We start from the raw sequence: 24,479 nt of genomic DNA, 5'->3' as shown, positions 1-24,479 counted from the left end.
GTACCACGACGTCTCCACTGCAGCTTTCCGAGAACATGTCGCCCATCCCAGCACAGTGGTCATTTCACCCTCGATCCGTGTCACTCAGACCGCTGACGTCTCATCCCGCCTTCAGATGAAATTAGAGGTCATTTTTGCGCCGAACGAGAGCGGGAGATTTCTTCACCGCCGTCCGCTTTTAAAAAGTCTCTGTGTGTTGTGTAAATGTTGCTTTAGCGCAGGGGGATTCTTGCCCTGTCGCACTGACTTTGAGTTGTTATTGTCACTATAAGGGACGATGGCTAAAACTTAATAAATCAAGACCCAGTTGATCTTTGAAGAAGTTTTATACAGAGATGTTCTTCTTCTTCTGTCTTTGAGAATTGGCTCAGTAGATGAGGATGTTGTGATCAGGTATTATTGTAACCCTGTGTGTGATTTCTGTACTGTATATGCTTTCAGAGGCTGATGGGAGTTTCCTCATCTCACTCAGCCCTCTGTGACCCCCCCCTCCCCCTTCCCCCAAACTCATGGTTTTTCTCAGATCCCCTACAATCCACAGACTGACCCCGGGGCCGACCTCTTTTGAGCAACATCTCCAGAGTGTAACTGTCCCTGACAATGAGGCGGGGCACCGGCCCGGCCCGGCCTGGCCTCTCCACTCGGTCCCGGCACTGTGACCAGGAAAAGAGGGCCACCGGCACACACAGAAGGCCTTGTCTGTCTCTGACTCTGTGGTATCACACTCGGTGACCTCCCGCCACCGCCCCTTAACCTCCCCGAAAAAACTGGCCCTGACTCGTTGCGGCCCTCGTCGGCTGAGAATGACAGCTGAGTTGACAGCAGCAATGCGCTTTGAAGTGTCAAGTCAAGTCCCTCCATTGTCTCCGTGAGTAGAGCGCCGAGCCGCTCAAGTGCACAATAGTGCGGCGGTGTGTGTGCGTGTCACCGCTCTACTCGACTGTGTGAGGCTGGCTCGGCGTGTACATTTATACCCGGCCGTGTGGGCAGACGCGGAGGAGCTGAGTTTGCCTTTTCCTTTTAGAGCCTCTGTATATATTATCCTTTTGTCCGGGGGCCGAGCTGTTCTGCATTTCTAATGTGAGAAAAGCCTCAACAAGCCTCTTTCAGGACGATGACAAAACACACCACCCGGTGAAACTGTTTCACCCGCTAATCCTCTGATTCCTAAACCAGGCAGGGTGAAATAGTTTTGTTTTGATGGTTTGAGAGGAGATAAGTAATAAGTGATTAGCGTGACAGTTTTTGCCGTTCCTGTGAGTGAGGTCTGCGGTAATTAGGGCTTAAGGGCAGAGCTTCTTGCTCTGTGTTTATTGAAGGTGAGATGAGACTCCTTTCGCCCCCGAGGTTCCGACTGTAACGCCGTCCTCTTGACAGACTTGAATACCTCACCTGTGTGGCTTCTCTCCTGGAGGTCCCGGGGTTGTTTTGTCCACTTGTCGTAGTGTAAAACCTGGAAAGGCTTTAACTAAGCCCACAGCAACATCCAGCCCAGATTTATAGTCTGATATCAGCGCATCAGACAACGTCCCCCAGGAGCGTTTCCTCTAGCCGCCGGCGTCTGTGCTTTTCTTTGTTTATTTACATCTCATTAGTTCCCGATCCGGACTGCATCCCCGAGCTTTACTGGAACCACAACAAGTGGATAAACTCAAATCTGATGCATTGTTCTTTAGAATATATAATGAGAAGAATCTGACACAGTTATAATGACATTTATTATTATTTATGATACTGACTGTTTTTTTTATTTCGAGTGCACTGTAGAAAATTTATTATATTTTGAAGAATTTTGTGTTTTGTAAAATCTGCCAGTGGAGTAAACAAACAATAACTTGCAAATCAGCCAATTACAAGACAGTACAGGCAACATAGGTCATCTAGTTTTCCCTTCAGCAGTTAACCCTTAAGTGCCCTTCAATAAAAACGCTCTAAAACCTCAGCAGTGTTCACTAAAAGCTTTATTCCTCCGGCTCTGGAGCGTTTGTTTAATCTGTCATTTTAAATTTTAGGAAAAATAGATTCAGTAAATCCAAGTTATTCTGCTTCTGTAGTGTAAGAAAATATAAGATTTAATCATGATTCAGTTGTTTTATTATTATTCATACACTTGTTTGCTGTATCCACTTATTTCCTAACGCAGCAGCCCTCTGTGCCCACGTGGATCATTAAAGTTACATCTAATCCTCATCATCATCATCCAGATTACCATCATAACACAACTACGCCCACTCTGTTGCAGGACGCTGTGGCACGGCAGCGTCACGCTACTCGGAGCTCAGCTGCAGTCGGTCTCATGTGTTTGATGAACTGGAGGCCATCGCCCCTCGGTCTACTTCCTGTCCATCTCAGGACCCTGCGTCAGACTCCTCAGGCTGCCCTTCACCTGATACAGGTACACACACACACACACACACACACATCACCCCAACTTCATTTTAACTAGCTCTTATTATTATCATGAAAAGCTCATTATAATATTCCCATCAGCCTCAGTTGTACTTGGCGTTTAATACTAATTTACAAATTAGCTCCTTTTTTCTTTTGCTTTCTTCTTCTTCTTCTTCTTTTCATTTTAAAAAAATGTCAATAAAATAAAAGAATAAATAAAACACCCATCATAATTTCTTAAGGCCCAAAGTGTTTTTGTCCAACACATGAAAATCTTCCATTAAAAAATGATAAAATGGAGGAAAGAAACTAATTCTTGCATTTTCGAGTCTAAAACTAGAGACTGTTTGGCTTTTTTTTCCTTTATGATTCAGTTTTGTCAATTCATTTCCTGCCCATCTTCTAGTCAGTTTTAGACTCGTTCATCATTAGATTAAAGTTAGATTATTAAGCGTATTTTCTTTTTAAATTTGCAATGAACAGATTAAAGTTTCGACTTTATTTTGGCTCCTTCTTCATTATGTTGTGGCAGAAAGGAAAAGGTCCATAAATACGTGATTGAAAGTCATGACCGCCAACATTGTGTTGCACTTAATGTGTTTATTTGTTGTTTCCATCTCTGCGTGGCTCCATTAATGTCTCAATTAGACGTGCTCTCCTTCCTCTGTGACTCCTGCCTGGTTGCAGACAGGGATGGGCTCGTCTGAGCACTCACTGTGTCAGGTCTTTGTATCAGCCCATGTTGGCCAACAAAGGCTGAGTAAATGTGTTGTGTGTGTGTGTGTGTGTATGCCTGTGTTAGATAGCATGTGTAAATGTGTGTGTGTGTGTGTGTGTGTGTCTTGGAGGTGGTTCAGTGAGCTGCGGAGAGAGACGTTAGCCAATGAAGACTTCCTCCCACCTCCCTCGCAGCCCGCTAATCCCCGACAAGGTGTTTAACCTGCTTGCTTGACCCCAACCTCCGTCTGAACCTGGCGACCTTTGCCCCGAGGATGTGGAAGGATCAGGGCAGCCGCTGCCACAGCAACCGCGGCGTGATAACATCAAGTCAGGGCTCAAACCCAATGCTCTGCCAAACACGAGCTAATGCTCCAGACTGATTTTTATCAGAGACTGACAAAGCGCGATTTACATCTGTATAGAATGAGGCTGATTTAAAGCCACAATGAGCAGGGATTTTATTGAGAAATGCAGATGTCTTATCAGGTTAAATCACACAGTGGCAGAAATGAAGAGGAATATTTCATTGTCTGATGCACGTGGGGGTTTTCCAAACAGCCCTGATATTTTAAATTATTTAATTAAAGCTGCTCATTCGCACTCGCAGAGAAACACTGAGCAGACGACCTGTGTTGTCACTTTTCGGATGTAGGACGCGTCACGTTGTCTTTTTGTGTCTCGAGGGTCATTTCTTCCTCACCAACTGAAACCATGCAGATTTGTTGGACCTAGAAAAGACACTGGGCAGAGCACAAACCTCCTCGAAGGCCAAACAGTTCTGCACAAGTCTGCACCAAATTATACAACCTCACAGATCTCTGTACCGTTATTATGTCTGATTATATTATTGATGAAGATTGTTTGTCGCAGTGTTTAGGAAAGTGATTTCTTGGATCCGCCCCTTTAACAAGGTGGGCACCAGGATTTTAATGGGCTCTTCCCCCGGGGCCATGACACATCCCTCCACCAAGTTCGGTGCAAATCCGTTCCGTACTTTTTATGCAATCCTGCTGCCGGACAAACGAGCAGAATTTACCTCCATGTTGGAGGCAACAAAACCAAAGTAGATCTCACAGACAGTTTGAAAACGACCTGATAATAATCAGACCAGATCCAGATACGGTTGACCCGAACAGAGAACACAGACTTTCTTGACTGTTCTCCGTAAATCCGTCACTGCTTGGTTATTTATTACCCAATTCTGGGTTTTTAATCGGCTCCTTATCAACCTATCAGGCGTCAGAATGAGAAGCTGGTGCTCTTCTGTCTCTCTGACCCTGTGTGGGAGGTAACCAGCGTGTCCAACACCCTAATCACCAGAGTAGTCATTTGTTATCTGCCACCAGTGTTTGCTAAGTGTCTGTCACTCTTGCGGCTACTTTTGGCTAATGACGGACTAATGCTGGGCCTAACTGCATGTGTGTCCCGCCACATTATGTTACAGCCGCAGTTATCCCAGGGATTTCCTCTCAACGACTCCTTCGTCTATCAGCCGAGGCAACAGTTCCTTTTTCTCACCTCAGGGATTATTTTACCAAACATCAGCGCACCTACAGACACCCACAGGAGTCTGACCGGCCAACTGAAAAACCTGCACAGAAGGGTGTGTGTGTGTGTGTGTGTGTGTGTGTGTGTGTGTGACAGCCGCAGTTATCCCAGGGATTTCCTCTCAACGACTCCTTCGTCTATCAGCCGAGGCAACAAAAAAACTTTCTGTGTGTGAAAGCTATTCTAATGTAAAAGGGGATATCGAGGCTTTTCTGCAGCTTTTTGGGATGTTGCTGGGAAAGAGAAGGTGTGTGTGTGTGTGTGTGTGTGTGCGCGCGTGTGCGTGTGTGTGTAGCGGGGGTACCTGCAGCGGAGCGTGTTGTGTGAAATCCCCTCGGAGAGGAATGGCAGCTCCACACCCAGCCAGCGTGGGCCGGGGATTTGCATGGGCACTGAGCCACTGTCACTGATCCGCTTTTAATTGGGTGTGACGATGAGAACTTTGGAGCTCAAGAGAGTGGGGGGGGTGGGGGGTGGGGTATGAGTAGGGGGGGGGGGGTTGGAGGTTGTGTGAATAGAAGGCAGGGAAATTTACAGTCATTTCATAAACCGGTTCAACAAGTCATTGATTACAACCTTGAGTGATTATTTTCAAAGGTCAACAGTTGTAAAATCTGTAAAAACACGTTTTTATATACGTGGGCTTTGATTATGTAGCAGATATTTTACAGTGTGTATATACGTAAATATTGTGAAGATATTTTGACGGTTGTTTCATTGACTCAATTCTCTGAGGTGTGTATTTAAACTGCACACACAGTGTTTCCCATTCACCTCTTCGGCTGTGTTAGCAGCTAAGGGTTAGCAGTGTCAGTCCAGACTGAAATATCTCCACAACTTTTAAGCTGAATTGCCATGAGTCTTTTTTTATTTACAGACCGGCATGGTCCCAGGAGGATGAATCCTGATTCCTTTGACTTTTCCTGCAGCGCCACCAGCAGGTTGACATTTGCAGTTTTCAGTGAAATATCTCAACAACTGTTTGATGGATAGCCATGAAATTTTCTATCTCAACAAAGCATGCTAACATGCTAAAATAAGATTGTGGACATGGTAAACATTATACGTGCTAAACATCGGCATGTTAGCATGTTTACCGCTCTGCTAGCGCGGCTGTAGCCTCTTAGACGTGTCGCTTCAGTATATTGACTTGTGTCTTAATACATCTTATTAAACCAACGGCTGCAACAACCGCTCAGGAAAGGAGTCAGCTCACAGACGTCTGATGCAGTTGCACCTTCAGTAACTGATGAAATAATTACATAAAACGAGAAATTTTTCCTTGTGCATTTTCTAGTTAATATATTCCAGGACTGAAGTTGCCTTATGTCTGAATGTCGACATTTATGCAAGTGCAGTGACTCTAAAGGGTCATTTAGTCTCATATTAAAATTATTTTCCAACAGAATTATGATAATTCATCTGGTTTATATTTCTAATGAATCTTTTAAAAAGTAGAATGATCTCACTCACATTTGTTTTGTTTAAGATCTTTCATACTCTTTGCCCGTCTGTCTGAATATAAGATGCAATAACTGGTTTGTGTGTTTACTCTTTGCAGCTGCAGGACAGACCCATCAGTGTCTGTTTCCTTTTATGTATGACTCGTCTATGCAAAAGCAAACCTGTCGGGCACAACTCAGAATATGTGTTTTGTGCTGCAGCGCTGCAGGATATTTGTCTAGTATTTCAGACTTTGTTGCCTCCCCCTGCAGAGCTGTCTCCTGGCCTGGCAGCGCTGACGGTGGGCTGTGACTCAGGGAATCTGGGCTCCCTGTCCCGGGTCCAGCTGCTCCTCTTGGACCGACCGGAGCCTGAGACCCTGGAGAGTCCCTGCGATCCGGAGGAGGAGCTCTCCTCAGAGCAGGACTGGATCAACCTGAGGATGCAGTACGACCCAGGACTGACCTCAGAAGGTAAAGCTCTTCGCGACAGAGATTCAATGGTTAAATTCCACATTTAACAATCAAATCAATAAAAAAATAAAGTTCTCCAAGCAGAACAAATATCCGACTCTCAAAGTTAAAGCTCTTAAACCTTATGGGAGATGGTGACGTCCATGGGAATTTGTGGGGAAGCAACATAAACTCAGGCTAATTCCTGGATTAAATATAATCCTGCAAAAACACCCAGATACACTTTAGACAAGTGTCTTGTTAATACCAGCTGGAAAAGGAGCCAAAAGAGGAAGTTCACACTGAAAAGACAAACTCTGAGGCAGCATTAAGTTTCTTTAGCAACTATTGAAATTATTTATTCAGTTGAGTGTCTGTGATTAATTTGATCACTTGCGATAGTTTGTGAGTGAAAATGTAATGTCTGAACGTCCCACTCTGACAGTTTGAGTGAGATCGTTTGATAAGCAAAAACCGTCACTTTAATAACAGGGAGCAGTCAGACAGGTGTGTCTGTGTGTGTGTGTGTGTGTGTGTGTGTGTGTGTGTGTGTGTGTGTGTGTGTGTGTGTGTGGAGAAAACACATGAGCCAGACGGGGGGAAAAACAAGACTCTGGAGGTGTGTTTTCTCAGTCCGTGGCTCGGCCTTGAGAGTAAGCGATGCCTTTATGGTGGCGAGCAGCTTGTCTTTTAACGAGCTGTGATACCGCCTCTCATCTGCTCCCTGGCGTGCCGTGGCGAGCTCTTAACTGCTTTTCTTCAGAGGTGTGGCAATCGAGAGGAAAGGTTTATAGGGATATCAGGATGTGCCATATTAATAAAGATCAAACCGCTGGAGTGGATTATTAACTGGGAAAGTCCGACTAAGACAGCCGGAGACACTTAGAACCCGAGCTTTGCATACATGACAATGGATAAGAAGCTGAGCCGAGTGTGTCGTTTAGAGTCTGATAACAACAGGGAGAGGGAGATAAACACAGTAGATGTTTAAAGGCTCAGTTCACCCACATTAAAAAGAAACATCTCACACGTAGAGAGTTTTCCATCCCTGTGAAATTTCATTTTTGGTGTTTACAACATGGACAAAACGACAGCGACGTGGTGCGGTCACGCCATCAACAACCTCAGCGAATATTCACTCTGACGCTCATTCGCTTCGACTGAACTGACACTTTCAGGAATAGATTTGCTGTTTCCTACAGTCACAGTTCACCTTTGTCCAGTGCTCACCTGCAGGGTCCATGTGCTGCGTGTGCGGGAATGGAGAAGTCATTATATCAGCAATCTGCCATAGTCCTGTTTACAGTATTAGACCTCAAGACTAACTGAGTCACTAAGATGTTAAGTTACAGTTATATCCTTCATATCAATGCACCAAAGTATCAATAATGTAGATTTTACTGCATAAAAGTATTTTAAAAACTGGATATTAATGTAGCAAAGTATCAATAACCTGGATATTAAAGCGTATTGAGTGTGAAATATGGGAATTGACCGCAGTAAAAGGGCCGTTGAATATTTTAATGTAAATATTCACCTTCACTGTGACAGAAGCAGAAATCTGAAAACCCGTAAAAATAAAACCAAAACTCCGCACCAGGTTACAGATCGCTTTCTGTAACTCAGACCAACTCTTCACCAGCAAAGAAGAGAACAGGTCACAGAGGCTGCTGCTGTTATTTGTATTCATGCATCTGTGCCACTGCTGTTTACAACAAGAGAAAATCTGAAGTCTTTTCTCTCTCTGTCTCTCTCTCTCTCTCTCTCTCTCTCTCTCTCTCTCTCTCTCTCTCTGTGTGTGTCTGCAGAACAAAGTTTGCACCTGGCACGCTGCTGTAGACAGGTGCTCCTCTGGGGTTTTGTTGCTCCATTTTTTGCCTTTATTTGCTCAGAGATTAAGAGCCATAATTGGAACTAATACACTACATTACTCATATCTGTGCACACACACTCAAACACAAAAGACACGTGTGCATGTAAGTGTGCGCCGGGGGGCTAACATTTATATACACCCGTGCACGGACGCACACGGGCCGCTGCCGCCCGCCCGCCTGCGCCACAACTGCACACACACAATTGCCTCCTCTCCCTTTAAGCTTGACGCTGTGTCCTGTGTGGTTTTGTCAGGTGTTGTGAGGCCCCTCACAGCTGGCAGCGTCTCTGAAAGGTGTGACTCCGCAGGGAAAGTCCGGGAAAACAAATCGGTGAGTGCCGCTGCCCCCTTTTGCTTTTCACTCTCTACCCCCCTCCTCCGTTCATCTATCAGATTTCCTCCAAAAGCAGCGCTGCGGCTTGTCGTGAGCAAACACTAAATCTTCCAGAATCAACTCCTATCAGACAATGACCCCAAACCTGGTACACACAGTCTCCCTCCCACACAAAGACCCCCTTTTATAAACTTGAACTGGCATGCATTTATAACTGTCATTCCAGTAAAACGAGCTAAATTGTTGTTGATAATTGAGACACAATATAACAGAGGGCACGCGGCGTGCAGCAGGTGTGTGGTTAATCAGTCACGGGCTGCAGGAGGGCGGGGGGGGGGTTGACTGTACGGGAACAGGCAGCCTTTTACACCAACTCATTGCTCTTGTCGCAGGGGGGTACACTCGGCTAAACGCCCGACACGGTGGGATTCTTTTGGAGGATGCACCACCACCGGGATCAGACAGGGGTTGCGGGGTGAGGGGTCAGGGGGGTAAACAGGGCTTGTGCATGCTGGGCTGCAGTGGAATGGACGCAGGTGCTCCACGTGATCTACGATTAATCTCCCCTTTATGACGGATGAGAGAGAGAGCCCCTGAAAAGCATGAATGAGACTCATAAGCCCCCCACAATTATGCCCAACCACAATGAGGAGCTGGAGTGGTCCGAGCAGGATTCATACCACCATTTGCATAACACACCTCGCTGGAGCAAGTATTCACACACTGGATTATTTATAATGGAGAGAGGCTGATAAACCAGTGGTATGTTTGGAGTCGTAAAGTGGGAGGAGCTGCTGGTATTTGAAGACTTTTCGTTGAGTCGATATGTTCCTCAACGTGGAAAACATGGAGAGTCTCTACAGGTTTATGTTCAGTTGTAATTATTTCACCTTCAGCTAAAGTTCCTGCGGTGAATGGCTTTAAGTAATTAAAGTACCTTAATTATACATTTCCGTCAGAAAATGTAAATTTCTACATTATTTGAAGGCGTCAGCGTTTCCATAGCCGTGGAGTCTGTGTGACTTCTGTCGCTGTTATCTGATTCAACGAAAACTGAACACTTTCTGCTCCGTTTCAAATTCAAAGCTTCTTACCATCAAACCACAGGGAGTGGCCAACTGCTTACTCCACATTCAATAAAATCTGAGCCGCATCCAGATCTGGATCTTTTTTTTCTTTTTTTCTTTTTAGGAGTGGTTTTGTCATCAGACCAGTTTGGGTCGTTGACTTTTGAACTGGAAGCAGCAGAAAGTTCCTGAATTTTGGGAAAACAGTTGCATCACAGAATCCGAGCACGGCTCCTCAGGGCATGTTGCAGGTGTCAAACGTGATGACTTTTTGTTGTTTTAATCGGAGAACCAGATATCTGTAGATGAGGTAGTTGCTGAGAATTAGACCGGGAGACTTTATTTAATTTGCTAATTTAAAGCAGGAATTGGTTTGATTGACTTGTGGTTGAACTGTTTCTGTCTTCTTCCCCGCAGCATCAGTCTGACGGAGGCTCCGGCTCACCATCTTCATGGATCATAGACCAGAGTCCATCGTACGACATGTTCAGATCCTCGTATTCTCCCTGCCCGTCCAATCACAGTACTGTATCCCTTACATCTATGCAGAAAATATTCATACTACATGATCTGTGTGTGCTGCTATGACATACCACGTCTCTGTTGAAAACTGGCTCTCATTTTTAAGGGCCTATAACGACAATACTTAATCAATACGAGAGCCTGTCTTCGCGCGAGCGCCTGATCCGGTAAAAGCCCATTCAGTCCCTGTCAGCTCTGGTTTATTAGGAGCCATTGTCTCCTCACTGTCAGCGCCGTGTTTGGCGTTCCCTTGCCTCCGGTACACTTAAGCCCGCTAATCCTCCGCTAGGGCCAGCTGGTTCGCAGTATCACCTTCACCTGTGTGGCCGGCTTGTGTACATTCATGAGTGATGGGTTCAGAGGCAGCGCTTACTGTACAGACCACAAACACTGGAAAAGCTGGCAACACAAGGCAGGAAGAAAGGTCAGAAGTACTGTCACCACGTGGAAACGGAGAGCCACCCTCGAGCTAATAGATGACTCTTTTTCCTCCCACCTCCATTCGACCACGTCTGTCAGGCTGTGATCATGTTCTGCTTCTTTCCCCTCTGGGTGACTCACTTGTCCGGTATCAGTCATTGTGCTATAGCACTAATGGTCCGTGGCTCGCCGTGTTCCTGGAGGATGTTACAAAGGCATCCATCATACGAGAGATTGATAAGAGGGCCGAGCTGCAGCTAACCGTTTAGACCGAAGGATATCAGTGATATGTCTCTGTAATCCTCCGTGTCTGATGTCGGGCTGCTGAGCTTAATTATTCACTAAGTGTTTGTGGTGTTTTTTGGTGAAATACATGCAGGTGGAGTGGAGGAGGGTGGAACTATAAATCAGGCTGTGCTGTGACCATCTATCTTTGAAAAGTTTTGACAGCAGTTTTCACAAAACTTGCAGTGGTAATGATCCTGTTGGGATTGTCCTTATATATTTTTTAATTGTTTTATATCCTAAAACAGAAGAAAAGAAACATGAGTCAATGAGTCAATGACAAAACATAGATACATACTTATGCATCCACTCTACTACATAATATCCACTCTCAAAGGAGTTCACAGCATCTACAGGCGAATACCAAGAACACAAATCAATACCATATACACTATATTTGTACCATGTGTACATATAATATGTATCTACGAATATGAAAATACAGCTCAATACAAAGCAGCAACATAAATTAAACAGGAAAGTGTGAAAGAAAACAGTAATTCAACAAAACTAATACTTCTAGTTGACCCTTGCCCCCAACCCTGTATCACTACCCTCACCCTCCCTGCCCCATACCCCCATAACCCCACCCTAGAAGGTTACATGTATGATCTTAGGTGCTGAAAGGAAGCACCAACACACACCAAAATGAGTTATGTCACGGGGGGTGCCATTCAGCCAGTGTAATAATATCTTCTGTAGTTCTGAAGGAACTTTCCAAAACATAAATAACTCAAGAGATGTCATCAGAGTTATCTCAGCTTTGGCTTGAGAGCGACAGATTTAGATAAATGTGGTACAAAATGTTTGAAATATGTGGGCAGTTACCCGTCAGGGACACCCGGGGATATTACCAGTTCAATGATCAATATATCATTAAAATATCCAACGTTTTTATCTACGAAATAAAAAAGGGGGACAGTCCTGATTTTATGTATTGTGGAACCATGGTAACTGTAAAACGACGATTACCTTTGAAGCAGTCACAAAGACCAATTGACTATTTTATTCCTCAATTATTTATATTCCTTTAGTTCGTAAGTGTCCACAGATCAAAAGAACCAAAATCATTTTTCATAAAAGTATTCCAGGATATAAATATTGTCGTGTGAAGTCCATTAGAGTCAGACAACTTCTTCTTCAGACATAACTTGGGGGACTTTGGGCATGTTTTGTTTTAGTTTAGCCTCATTTGTGAAGCTGCTGTAGCTAGCTCTGTTGGCCGAAACAAACGCAGCAGTAGACGTCTGTTTTTAAGTCACAGTTAAAAACAGGGACTTTTACGGGGACAGCTCCAGCCGGGGACAGGCCACTAAAAACGGGGATATCTGGTCACCTTACTCTCTGTGTTTAACTGGATTCTTTCCAAATTGTTGACTCTCCTGTGCAACATGATACTTGATTGTCAGGGAGGAGCGACCACACCCGAGTCGTCACTGTGAATGGGTTTTATACGATTTAAGTGCCCTTTTTTCTTTCTTTTTTTTACAGAATGATTGATTTATTAGCTTGTTAAATGTAAACAATGTACCTCCATTGTCACAACAGACAATGAGTAAAATTCCCTCTAGCTTTAAAATGCAAAAATGCATTTTTTTTTTAGCTTGTTACATTTTAAAACAACAACTTTCTCTGTTTAACTACCTTATAAGAATTAGACAAACATGAAAAAAAAGATGTCACCTAGAGGATTTGGGTGATGGCTTGTGCGCTTTGACCTTTTAGAGGCCAAAGGCATGGTCACCCTCTGGGGGGAGGGGGTCATCAGCAGGGCGTGGAGAGGTCACGCCTGAGGTCACGCAGTCTCTAAAAGATGCCCAGTGTGTGGCATGTCTTTGTGTGGATAGGTGAGATTTGGTTCCCCTGGAGGTGCAAGCAGTTCAACCATTCAACAGGGCCCCTAAGTAATGGAGGGAATGACCTCATTTTGACTCAGTGCATCTGAGACAGTTGAGAAAATGGGCTTGTGGCACCATTTGCATGATGGGTAGTTGATCTGTTAACATGAGCTCGCTGAGTTAGGGAAGACGGGTTGAAAATATATTTTTCTATTGAAGTGGTGAGGTAAAGATGATGCCCGAGGTAAAAGGGACAGGTGCATGCCAGAAAGTTACTTTAATATAGTTCGGCAGTTTGCATCAAAAATTACAGTCAAATCTGAACATAGTTATATTTTTATTATTCGTTGTGACTGACACTTTCTGAAGATTTAACTGTCTCCAATTATGTTGCATGTCTACTTCCGACTCCAGAAGTTGCTTGAGAATCATCATGTTTTTAAGTTTTCTTCAGTATCAAAGCAATCCAATAACAGTTCTCTGTATATTGATGAGTACCATTGCAAAAAGGAACTACGAATAGTTGATTCGATATATTTTTAATGGTCCAATTTCCCAAAATGGAAACAGTGTAATTCAATGACTCACTGGCAACATTTTACTTCCTGTATTCAGCGACCTGAGGGGTGGCATAAAGCTGGGGATCCCAGAGACGTACCCTGACGTTAGTATACCTCAGTATCAGTCCAGCTCTGACAATACTGTATGCTGCATTTCCCATAATGCAACTGAATATCATCTTTCCCCAGGAAGGGGTTAGCTTTCAAACTTTGAAGCTAGTGAACCGACACTCATTTGTAAACGCAGTGGAATGCCCCTCAGTTAATCTGATGAATATTCATGTTTTCCATTCAGTGATAATCAATTTTTTCTGACGCCTGTTCCACATCAATGAATCATCCACCTCTTTGGATCAATTGAAAATGGCCGTGTGATTCTGTGATTAAGCCGAAGCCATAAATCGGCCTCGATAAGATGCTGCTGCTGCGGCTCCCCAGAGAAGCTCATGATAAGACCTTTGTCCGTTTGCGCTCATCAGGAATTCATAGGTAGAGTAATCCCTCCCCTCATAATTGTTTCATGACTGTTTTCCCCCGCTGCCCCGGTCACTCAGCGTTCACCCCGGTGTTTAGCATTCAGCTGCTACTGAAGATGTTAGCGTCCAAATGAATGTGGCGACGAGCGGGGGCCACAAAGAGCACTAATCTGAACTGACCCTGGTGGATTGTTCCGGGAAAAGCTGAGGAAACTACGGCACAGATTAGGCCTCCAGAAAGACAGAGATGGCGCAAGCAGAGATTAGTCGTGTACTAAGCAAGGATCGTTTCCCCCCAGAGGACCACACACTGACAGTGTAGCCATGTCACCATTGTCTCTAAGCCACTGCCACTGTGGACTCGTTGGCTATTGTCTCCGAAATCCTCCAGCGTTTCCCCAAAAAACCTGGACTCAAGCCCTTTGATTGGCACTTGTCAGAGCTGATAGAGAGGGTGACGTGTTGGGAAAGGCTTCGGTAAAGGAGGCCTGAAAAGGAAAATCCCCTCCCCATGAATAATAATTTGGCGAGGATTTTCCTTTTTACTCCGCCCCGCTCCTATTCTGCCATTCTTTCAGCAGATAGAGGAGTGAAGGCTCTGGGTGGCATCAGTGAATAGACCTCGGCACGCTAATTGTCTCGCTGATGCTCATCCCTTTCTCAAACATGCAAAGAAAGAGATACAAGTCCAACCTTCTTGCCTCTGCCTGGTGCGCTGGATGTCGGACCATGCTGCAGGGAGGGGGGGGGGGGGTAAAGGGCACAGGCAGTGTGAGTTGTGGGTGGTGAATACGTGTGTGTGTGTGTGTGTGTGTGTGTTTATTGTCTTGGATGGCCTTTTCGAGATCAGCGAGGGGATTTGACTTGGCCGCTCGCAGCCAAATCCAGCTATCTGCTGTGTTCAGATGCTGCGGTTGGTATGGTAACCTGCTCTGTGTGTTTTTAGATGGGCTCTTGTTTCCAGCTTGAACTGACCAGTAATCACTGTGCATTCATGGATTAGGCCGTGTTGGAGGTTAGGATAGGAGGGTTTCAAAAGGAGGAAACCAAATCCTGAATAATTTTAGTCGGAGGTCAACCCTGCTTTAAAGATTGTACATTATATAAACAGTCTGGACTTACAGATTTAAACTGCTGCTCAAATAATTGGCTGATTAACTGATTCGTCAGTCAGTATTTTACTATTAACATTTTATTTGATACTTTTATGTGATTTATCATTAGTTTAGCTGCTTGAATGTGAAGATTTTACATCTTTTTATTCTGTTTTATACGATTGTAAATTAAATATCTTTGGGGTTTTAGAGTGATGATTCGACAAATGAGGCAACATCGCGCCGGTACAGTGGCGCTGACAGCTGAGCACACAGCTAAACTTAAGAAAATGCAAATAGACAAAACACAAAGCAAACGAAGGAAAACGAAGAAATGCACAACAAATATCGACATTACAAGCAAATACAGAGATGCTGCGATCTGCACAAAATTACATGTTGACTTAGCATGATGCAGCTACCTGGAGTTAGCTTGTTCAACGTCAGGTGCTTGAATAAAAAACGACAGAACTGATAAACAGACTGAAATCCTCATAGATTACTCAGATTATATTCCACGGAGCAGAACAGTGTGCACGTTTATATTTTTCTGGAGTATAGCAGATGTTTGCAGTAATCTGACATCAGAACGTTAAACCTGGAATAAAACAGCACATTTGTTGTCAGTGTTTATGATCTCTCAGGGACACCTGCATTAGTCTGTGATGATGAGCATTTTTCACCAAGTAATCAAGTAATTGTAAAATCAGATAACAGAATAATCTCTAATTAAAAGAAGTTTTGACATTACACGTGATGCATTTGAATGAAAAGTTTTCGAAGTAATATTCACACGTGACATTTATTCATTTATTACGACGTCACTGTCGATATCCCCGACATTAGGTTTGTGTTTCCTCTGGGAAAAAAAAACAGAAGAAATGATGAATCTGTTCCCCAAAGATGAACACATTTCTCCTCCTGTCGTCCGCTGCGGTGACATTGAGACTCGAGCGGGACGAGGCGGCCGACGGCAGCGCGTGATTGTGTGCAGCGTGGTGGAAGAGACGGCCCGTCCAATGAGACGTGGCTCCATCAATCTGCGGCGCTGACCTCTGCACGCTCACTGACAGGATAAATGAATCCACGCCTGCGTGTTTTTGGAAGGCTGCCTGTCAGCTCCTCCACCGGTCAAGCTTTCTCTTCCTTAATGAATGCAGCCATCTCCAAATGTATCACGTTTGAATTATCGCTCATGCGCCAACACAAGTAACACTCGTGTTTTTAAAGTAGGACGAAGAAAAGGGTCCGAAACTCTAGTGGAAACTGCTGTAAGAGACAATCCCAGCCTTCCTTAAGCTCAAGTCTGCATTGATGGAGCTCTTTGTCTCGGTGCTGCTACACCAAGAAGTGTATTCTGTGGACTTTGTATTCAGAGATAATGGGACTCTTAATTGGCTGGTCGGTGACAAAATGGATGGCTGTTTAAGTTTCAGGGAGAGCGTCCGTTCCTTAGTGAGACTCTGAAAGGGCTGAAGGGAGATGTGACTGTGGCATTTAGGAGAACAATGTGATGAGAATTGGTGTTTATTAAAGGACCAGAAATGGGTTTTTAGAGCTTTTTACTAAGTGGCTACTTCCACGTCGACGACCATGAATGCAGATGTGGTTTTTTCTTGTTCAGGACTGTGTGTTTACATTGGAAAAGTTAGTCCCTGTACTAAGGGATAAATACGTTTCAGACAGAGTAACAGACACCACCATATGCAAGACTTCCTGCGATTTTTAATGTATTTCTTGTTGCGTTTTCTCTGCTCCAGGTTCCAGCACAGATGAAGGGGGCCCCACCGAGGAGGAGCCCAATTATCCAGGACAGAGGGGCCAAGTTGAGTCCTGGCACGGAGGGAGGAGCCCCGAGAGTCTCGAAAGGAGGATGGACGAGAAGAAAACTAAGGTGCTGAACATGCTTTCCAAACTGCAGGACGACACGCCTCGCAAGAACAGCAGCAGCAAAGGCTGCTCCAATTTTGAAGACTGTGAGTTTTGTTATGAAATGGAAATGGGATTGTTGTGTAGTTTAAAATCATCTTTAAACCCGGGTTCTTGCTGTTAGTTTTTATTATGAAGTTTGCGTAGCAGGAACAACCGTGGAAAACAAGTTTCATCAAAACAGTAAAAGAAAGGCGTGCATGATTTTACTGGTAAAACAACTGCTCTGAAGTGCAAAGGAAATTTCATATGAAAAAGAAAACTAGTAACTTTTTATAACTGACAACTCAAGGAATAATCAAGCAGGACAATATATGGACCATCAGCTAATAAATAATGAAGTAAGACATAATTAAACACAGTGTAGAAAACTTAGAGCCACCCAGAGTCAGATTTCCATGAGAAAAGAATTTAACCTCAAAAGAAATAAAATAATTAAAATGAATGGGGGGGGGGCAACACCTGCAAACGCCATATCACGTGATCATCTCAGAGGACAACATGATCGTCAGCGTGACGGATTGTGCTGGGATGAGCTAACTGGTCTTCCTGGATGTTATTTCATTATTTCACCTGTTTCACTTGAAGCAACAACCCCCCCCCACCCCCCCACCCCCCTTCAGGACTTTATTAGCTCTGCAGTGTGGAGAGTTTTGGTCAGAGTTGCTCATTAAGATGAATAAATATTAGGAAACAAGGCCCTGGTTGAAACTGCCAGCTCTCTTCTTTGCATCGTTTTCACATAATAGACCATGTGGGAAAAACACAAACACCCTGACACATTTACCAGACCCTCCTCTCGACTCGGGGAAAAAAAAAAAAAAAAATTCCCCTCAATTACAGCACTTGATTTTTAGAATGGCTTTTTTTTTTCCCCCCCAAACAGGAGTTTAGCCAGGAGTTCTCCAGTTTCCCTCAAGTGCCTAGTTTCTGGCATCCCAGCCTTTGTGAGAGCGGTGGGGCCGGCGGGTCCCACAATAAGCATCCACACCTAGGGTCAAGGTTGAGGGGCCGGCCCGGCGCAGAGGTCGGTCAGGTCAGAGTTCTCCTGTGAGTGCTGGCACACATGAATGGGACTGATTGGACAGGTTTGTTCAGACGGTAATCAAGCAGGATAAAGAACGCTGCAGCTGGCCTCTCGATTCTGCAGCAAGGTTATTGCTGATGGACAGGAGTACGGACTGTAGTGTGTGTGTGTGTGTGTGTGTGTGTGTGTGTGTGTGTGTGTGTGTGTCCTTGTACTTTTATTCTTGTGAAAATAAGGTTGAGTTTTTATGTCGACACTGTGACGTCTTGTCAGCTGCTCTTTGCTTCTTTAATATTTTTACAGCGACAGTTCAAATGACGGAGGTGTGAGAAACGGAGCTTGTGGTCATGAACTTAGAGAATTATCACACAAATCTGCAGCTCCCCGCGGCGTTACAGAGGTTTTATCAGCTCATGGTTTATCTGTGCAGCCACAACTGTAACGCCCCTCCCCGCTGCAGCAGGCAGCTATTTTTAAGCTGAAATGCTCGGACAGCCAACGGTGCTCTGCCTGCTCAGCATCAAACAGACAGTGAGAGACTAGCTGGTGAACGTAGCAGCTAAAGATCCAGATGTTTGAGCTGGCGGAGCGAGCTAAGAGAAAGTTGCTCCTTAACTGCTGGATTTGTAAATACGTTTCCGTTTGCAGAAAAAGTTCATAATATGTCAGTGTTTAGACTGAGACTATGAAACTTCCTCTGACAAATCAAAAGCTGAATTTGTGGCTAATGTTTGGAAAAATGTTCTTGCAGTATGATGTCAGATTGCTGACTTCATGACGCCTCTCCGCTTGTTCTATTGTTGTCACGTGTCTACACAGCGGCCATTGTTCAGCAAACAAGCAATTATATAGGCTCACGATGGAGTTCACAGTTAGAATTAGGTTTGTGCCGTTTACAGTAAACAAGCTCCTCTGGTGGTGAGCACGGCTCCGGAGATGTTTCCAGAGGCAGAGAATGAGCCAGAATCCATTTGAATTAAGAAAATTAAACAATAGATGTTGATGAATAATTTATAATTGACTTTCACTTATATTTATCTATATATTATCTCATTTTGTCTTCCATATCTGATCACTTTCCATGTATTGATATCATATGTAGAGCTTTGCAGTTCGGGTTAACGAGGAAAAGTTTTGGTTGAATTTAGGTTTAAAGGATTGGAAATGAATCCGTTGACGACACTAGCGGTAAAACGATGTGTGGTGTGTCTGAGGTCAGAGCTTGTGTTTGTGGTCGTGGTGTGTTTACAGAGCGTGTCCTGGTACAATCTGAGTGTTCGCCAGGGGTCCTTTTGTTTAGTCGTGTGTGAGTCCTCGCACATACACACAAATGTTTGTATCTGTGTGTGTGTGTGTGTGCGCTCGCTACCTCTCCTCCAGACACTTGTGACTGTGGCTCCTCATTAGGCTCTGAAAAGGACTAACTGGTCATAATTGTCTGTGTTCGGGCCGACACTGACCACTTGCCAAAGGATTCCCAAAACAGAGAGACTTTTTTTATTCCCTCTCATTTCCTGTTTGTTTGTCAACCACATGCTGATGACATTTCCTGAAACATCATCTTAAAAAATTAATCCAAGCAATAATATTCAAAAATCTAATATATAGTGGCTCTAGGGGCTTAGTTCAACATCGTTGTTTATATCTGTAATTACATTTTTTCAAATTTTCATATTTTATTGAGATGATTTCCATATTGAAGGAATTGAAAAGTTATTGTATTTGGCTAAATGGGAGGAGCATGAATATTAAAGGTCCCATATAGTCCAAAGGTAGATGTCCATGTGTAGTGTGATTATAGATCAGCTCTAGCTTCTATATTAATACTGTGAAAGTATCAAAGCCTCAGTCCACAGAGAAATGCACACAGCCTGTATTCAGAAACTGAGCCTTAAAACCAGCTGTCAGGACTTCCTGTAACTTTGTGATGTCACAACAAAGCAGTCACCGTCCTCAGCAATGCCCCAAGCCCCGCCCACCTGGACCCACCATCCAAACCTTGCAGGATTTAGTTTCTCTTCTTTACCTGAAATCTGCTGTATCTTTATTTGATCTCAGCGAAAACAGTCAGCCAATCAGAAGAGAGATTCAGAGCCTCCTCTCTTCTGATTGGCTCACTGACCTGTTGTTACTAGAGCTCCAGAGAGAAGCCTGAGAGAGGAGATGTAAAACTACACTGAGATGGTTTTTGGTTCTTAAAACCACAAATACATCTTCTTATAGATCAACACTTCAAAATAAAAGACAGGAAAAGTGTAAATATAGGACCTTTAAGTTAATATCTTTAACAACCTGATATAAAGATAATATAATTATGTAATTACTATTGTTAATTTGGCCCATATCGTCTCCCTCTGTGTGTGGATTTTATGTATGTTCTGGACTCGATTAGCTCCATTAATTTCTGCCTGTGACGCCCAGCGGGGACTGAACAGACTGTAAGTGCGTGGAGAGCAGGGTGACACTGATGTCAAGTAGCTGCCGTCTCCTTTGTGTCGCCATAGAGCAGCAGCTTAGCGCCTGTTAACCAGCGGCTGAGCGTGGTGTCGGGGGCTCTGCGGGCCGAGGTCTCTGACGAATGTCGGTGTTGATGTGGAACACCTGCCGGCCTTGAAGCCGGCCTCTCTTTGACCCCGCCCACCTACACAAGGGCACCCTACATTACTGTCTGCTACCTGTGGGTGGAGGGGAAGCCTGATTGTTTAAAAGAAAAGAAAAGAAAAAAGGTCTCCTAAATAAACAAGAAAGACCAGTTGCTTCAAAGAGAGATGGAGGGAGCTTAAAGCGAGAGTGTGAGGTGTTTATGAATATGTGTGTGTGTGTTTGTGTGTGTGTGTAGGAGGATGTCCGTTGTGTGCGTTCGGGTACAGTGCCTTTATGTAAACCCTGTTTGCTCAGCCTCTGCTCTGGAATACCTCTATGTATTTTTCATCAGTCCAGAATGACTGGGCAAACAAACAGCCCGCCTATTGATGAGCGGCGGCGTGGAATATGCCTCGCTGTATTCACGAGAGAGAGAGAGAGAGAGAGAAAAGGAAGGGGTAGAGGGAGAGAGAGCAAAGTAAATCTGTCAAAGAGTCTATTATACGGTGTCCAAACAGAGAGCGCTCCTCCACAATGGCCTTATTAATGGCACAATGTCAAGGAGCGGCACGGCAATAATAGCGGATGATTTTGCTTTGTGAGGTTATCTCTAGATCTGGTGTTTCGGTACAGCAGATGATTTGGATGCATATCAGTGAGGATCTGCAGCAGGAGCTGATTGGGTGTACGTGTGTGTGTGTGTGTGTGTGTGGAAAGTGTAAGTTGTGGTTTGTGGTGAGGCCGGTGGCGTGCAGCCAGAGACAGGAGTGTGGCCGCTACGTGTGTCTTTGTTTGTTTTCCTACCAAAGCTTTAACCCACACACAGACACACACACACACACACACACAAGTGAGGGGGAGGAGTTGTGTTTTCATGGAGCGAACAACAGCGCCTGCAGGAGAATGCGTCCAAATTGTGTCACCCTCTTTCACGTTGTATTGCCCACTCAAGAGAAAAGCAGCACGTGTTGCCAAAATCGACAGTGAAAAGATTTTTAAAAGTTTTATCCGGCAGCTGCAACACTCTGAATATCTGAATATAACTGATTTATCGGAGCTCCTTTCTGATCCTCTACCTCTGACGTTAAGTCTGGTTAAGATGAAACCACTTCGTTGAGGTTAGGGAAAGATCGTAGTCATGGTAGAGAGAAACCAGTAACTACTGACCCGAGAAACCGCAGTTTCCGGTGTAAAAGCTTCGTACCTTCTTGCTTCTGAGAGAAGGCGGCCATTATTCACATGTCTGCGAACATTGTAAGTGTTTGCACAAAGGAACAATCCTCTTACAAGAAGCTGCGTTTCCTGGAAATCTCACCGTACAATTATATTTAATGGATAGAAAATAAATGAACATCTCAGACAACAGGTGTCCGTTTAATGAAAAACCATCCCTCTGTCCCGTGTTGCCAAATTCTGTTCTGAAAAGACTATTTTTACACCAGTGCTGCACACTGAATATTACTGAATGTTACTGAATGTTACTGAATGTTACTGAATGTTACTGAATACTCCTGCACCAGGCCTCAGTATTTGTAAAACTGTGGGTCTTCTGTAGTAACAGACAAAATAATACCTTCTAAAACAAAAAGGTTATAACCATCACATTAATGATTTACATATGTTTGTCTCTCTTCTGCCACTTAAGTTTATGCAACTAAAACAACCTGGTTTAGATGAAGGCTGTGGTGAAAAGAAAACTGAACGACTGTTCCTGACGACAGCTTCAGTCATTTGCTCAAACACTTCAAACCTGAACCTTTGTTTACAAGCGACCGCTTGCACAAGAGTTCTTACTTTCCTCTCTGGGCGGCGAAGGTGGAGGAAGTGAGATGCTTATTTTACTGATTGATGCTAACACAGCTGCAGTTTATCACCACAACAGAACTGCCCTTTAGTTTTCATGCTTCTCCATCCAAACCGAGCTGCAGCAGCTCAGACCACATGCATTTCTTGCTCCTCTTGTGCAAACGCGACTGTTTTATCTGCAGACCTGCACCGTCCCCTCCGCTGTTTTTCCTGCAACACTTTTTATCAGATAAGATTTCCGTCTTTGCCTTTGATACGGCGCCTTCACAAAGTCATCGACAACACCTCGTTGTGTATCTATTGTGAAACGACGCCCGCTCGGCCCGGTTCACAGGTCTGCTGTCTGTGGCGCTCAGGCCTCTCAACGTCCTTATCTCGCGGCGCCACACTTCATATTTTATGGCTTTGTCTCTCCGCGATGAGGCGCTCGATTTATAGGATCATCACATATTTAAGAGCTTAAACCCAAAACCTCCCGTAAACCTATTTCTCACAGACTCTGCAGTTAGAGATCGGTTTGGACTCTGTTTATCTGTGTGTGTGTGAATGCTGTGTATGTGGGGCATGTTGCACTCTGACATTCTCCAGCTACTAAAAAGGGGGTCACCTACTCTCTGCCGCTGAATGTGACCTTTGTTTAAAGGAATTATGGGATACTTTATACAGAGTTGATGATGAGCAGAAACAAAAGTCTGGGATTAAGCGGGAAAGAGAGCGACAAACACGTTAAAAGCACAATAGAGCCCTGTGTGTGTTTGTGTGTGTGACACCCTTTAGTTAGTTATAGAGGTGCTTTTTTTGTGTGTAACTGTAAACTGTGTTTTATTGTAAGTTAAGGCATCAAACTGGTCAGCAGGGCGCGATGTGATTAAGACTTTTCAATGATAATAATGTAAAGATGAGTTTCTGTACAGATTACAGGTCAGTGTTTTGCTGTTACCCTTTTATAAAAGTGAACACAAGTGAACTTTGCCTGAATGAAACACAGTCTAAATGGACAAAATTATGATTGAAAGTCCAACTGAAATTTGAAATCTCCTCAGTTTTTGTTTTGGGAAATACGAGCTATAAAGATATTTCAGCTACTGAGAACATTTATCCACATTTCAAAAGAAGATAAATTGTGTCGTAGAAAGTACTGAAGTCACAGATGGAGCCGAGCAAAGATGTCACTATCAGATTATCGTGGCCAAAAGAAATCGCGTTAACGATATTATCGCGATATTTATAGGAGATTTGAAGACACACAAAAAAAATGCTCTTTAACTTTGTTTATTGTGTGTTTTGACTCTTTTTTGGCAAATAAATGAGACTCAAATAAGAGAGTAAGAGATGGTGAAAAGGCAACAAGATGAACTGATGAACAAAAGATCCATCATGGTATTATCATACCTGTATTATTAACACAATATCAAAATTTCATTTTTAAAAATATTAGTTATCGTCAGTAAACTCCAGTTTACAATTACAATTAATTGACAGTTTACTTGTCGTAACCGAGGCCGACTGAAGAAAACTAATGTAGGAGGAAACTGTCGTGGCAGAAAAGTAAATAGAATTAAAGTTTCCTCTTTTTGGTATTTACAATTTTGACCAAATAAGAAAACAATAAACAGTATTTCCTGATTTCTGGGCAAAAAGTGAACGTGGTTTGATACTTTTTTAACACCTTGTTTTGAAAAATATAAACATCTTTTTCTACACAACCTTTTTTTTTTCTTCTCCAAGGTGAAATGTTTTCTTATGTCAACTCTAAAATTGGCAAAATTGTGCTTTAAATAAGAAACTATTTGATCAAAAAAAGAGTAAACAAGTGTGAATGCGCCCAGATGTTTGATGCCAGCGCTCAGTACCTGATGGCTTTCGACCGGCCTTCGTCGGAGCGCCGAGGGTTTGATCCGCAGGGGCAAATATAAATCATACACAGATGAGTACCAATAGTTGTCAGTCGAGCAGTCGGCAGTGTTTTTCATCTGTCAGCTGCAGACATTGAAATTGACGTCCAAGTGTGTGTTAAATGAGTTGTGACCCGCGGCTGTTTGCAGCCTGCAGACCGGTGCGCGAGCAGTGACTGCGAGAGAAAAGGAACAAAACAGAAAAACAAACGCCAG

At 43.8% G+C, this 24,479-nt stretch overlaps 1 protein-coding gene across 1 annotated transcript in view; it reads left to right on the top strand.

Annotated features, from left to right (window-relative positions):
- The window catches only part of LOC111224807 (flocculation protein FLO11-like), a 50,039-nt gene that overhangs the window by 16,034 nt on the left and 9,526 nt on the right, over positions 1–24,479 (top strand). The window contains exons 6-10 of the mRNA XM_022749465.1: positions 2,243–2,395; positions 6,375–6,575; positions 8,682–8,758; positions 10,246–10,351; positions 16,784–16,999. Of these exons, the coding sequence (XP_022605186.1) occupies positions 2,243–2,395; positions 6,375–6,575; positions 8,682–8,758; positions 10,246–10,351; positions 16,784–16,999 (753 nt within the window). The remainder of the gene's footprint in view (positions 1–2,242; positions 2,396–6,374; positions 6,576–8,681; positions 8,759–10,245; positions 10,352–16,783; positions 17,000–24,479) is intronic.

Source organism: Seriola dumerili, unplaced genomic scaffold, assembly GCF_002260705.1.
Source record: "Seriola dumerili isolate Sdu_G_001 unplaced genomic scaffold, Sdu_1.0 BDQW01000138.1, whole genome shotgun sequence".
NCBI lineage: Eukaryota > Metazoa > Chordata > Actinopteri > Carangiformes > Carangidae > Seriola > Seriola dumerili.
The sequence above is the reverse complement of the archived record's forward strand: the minus strand, read 5'-3'. Positions and strand labels throughout refer to the sequence as shown.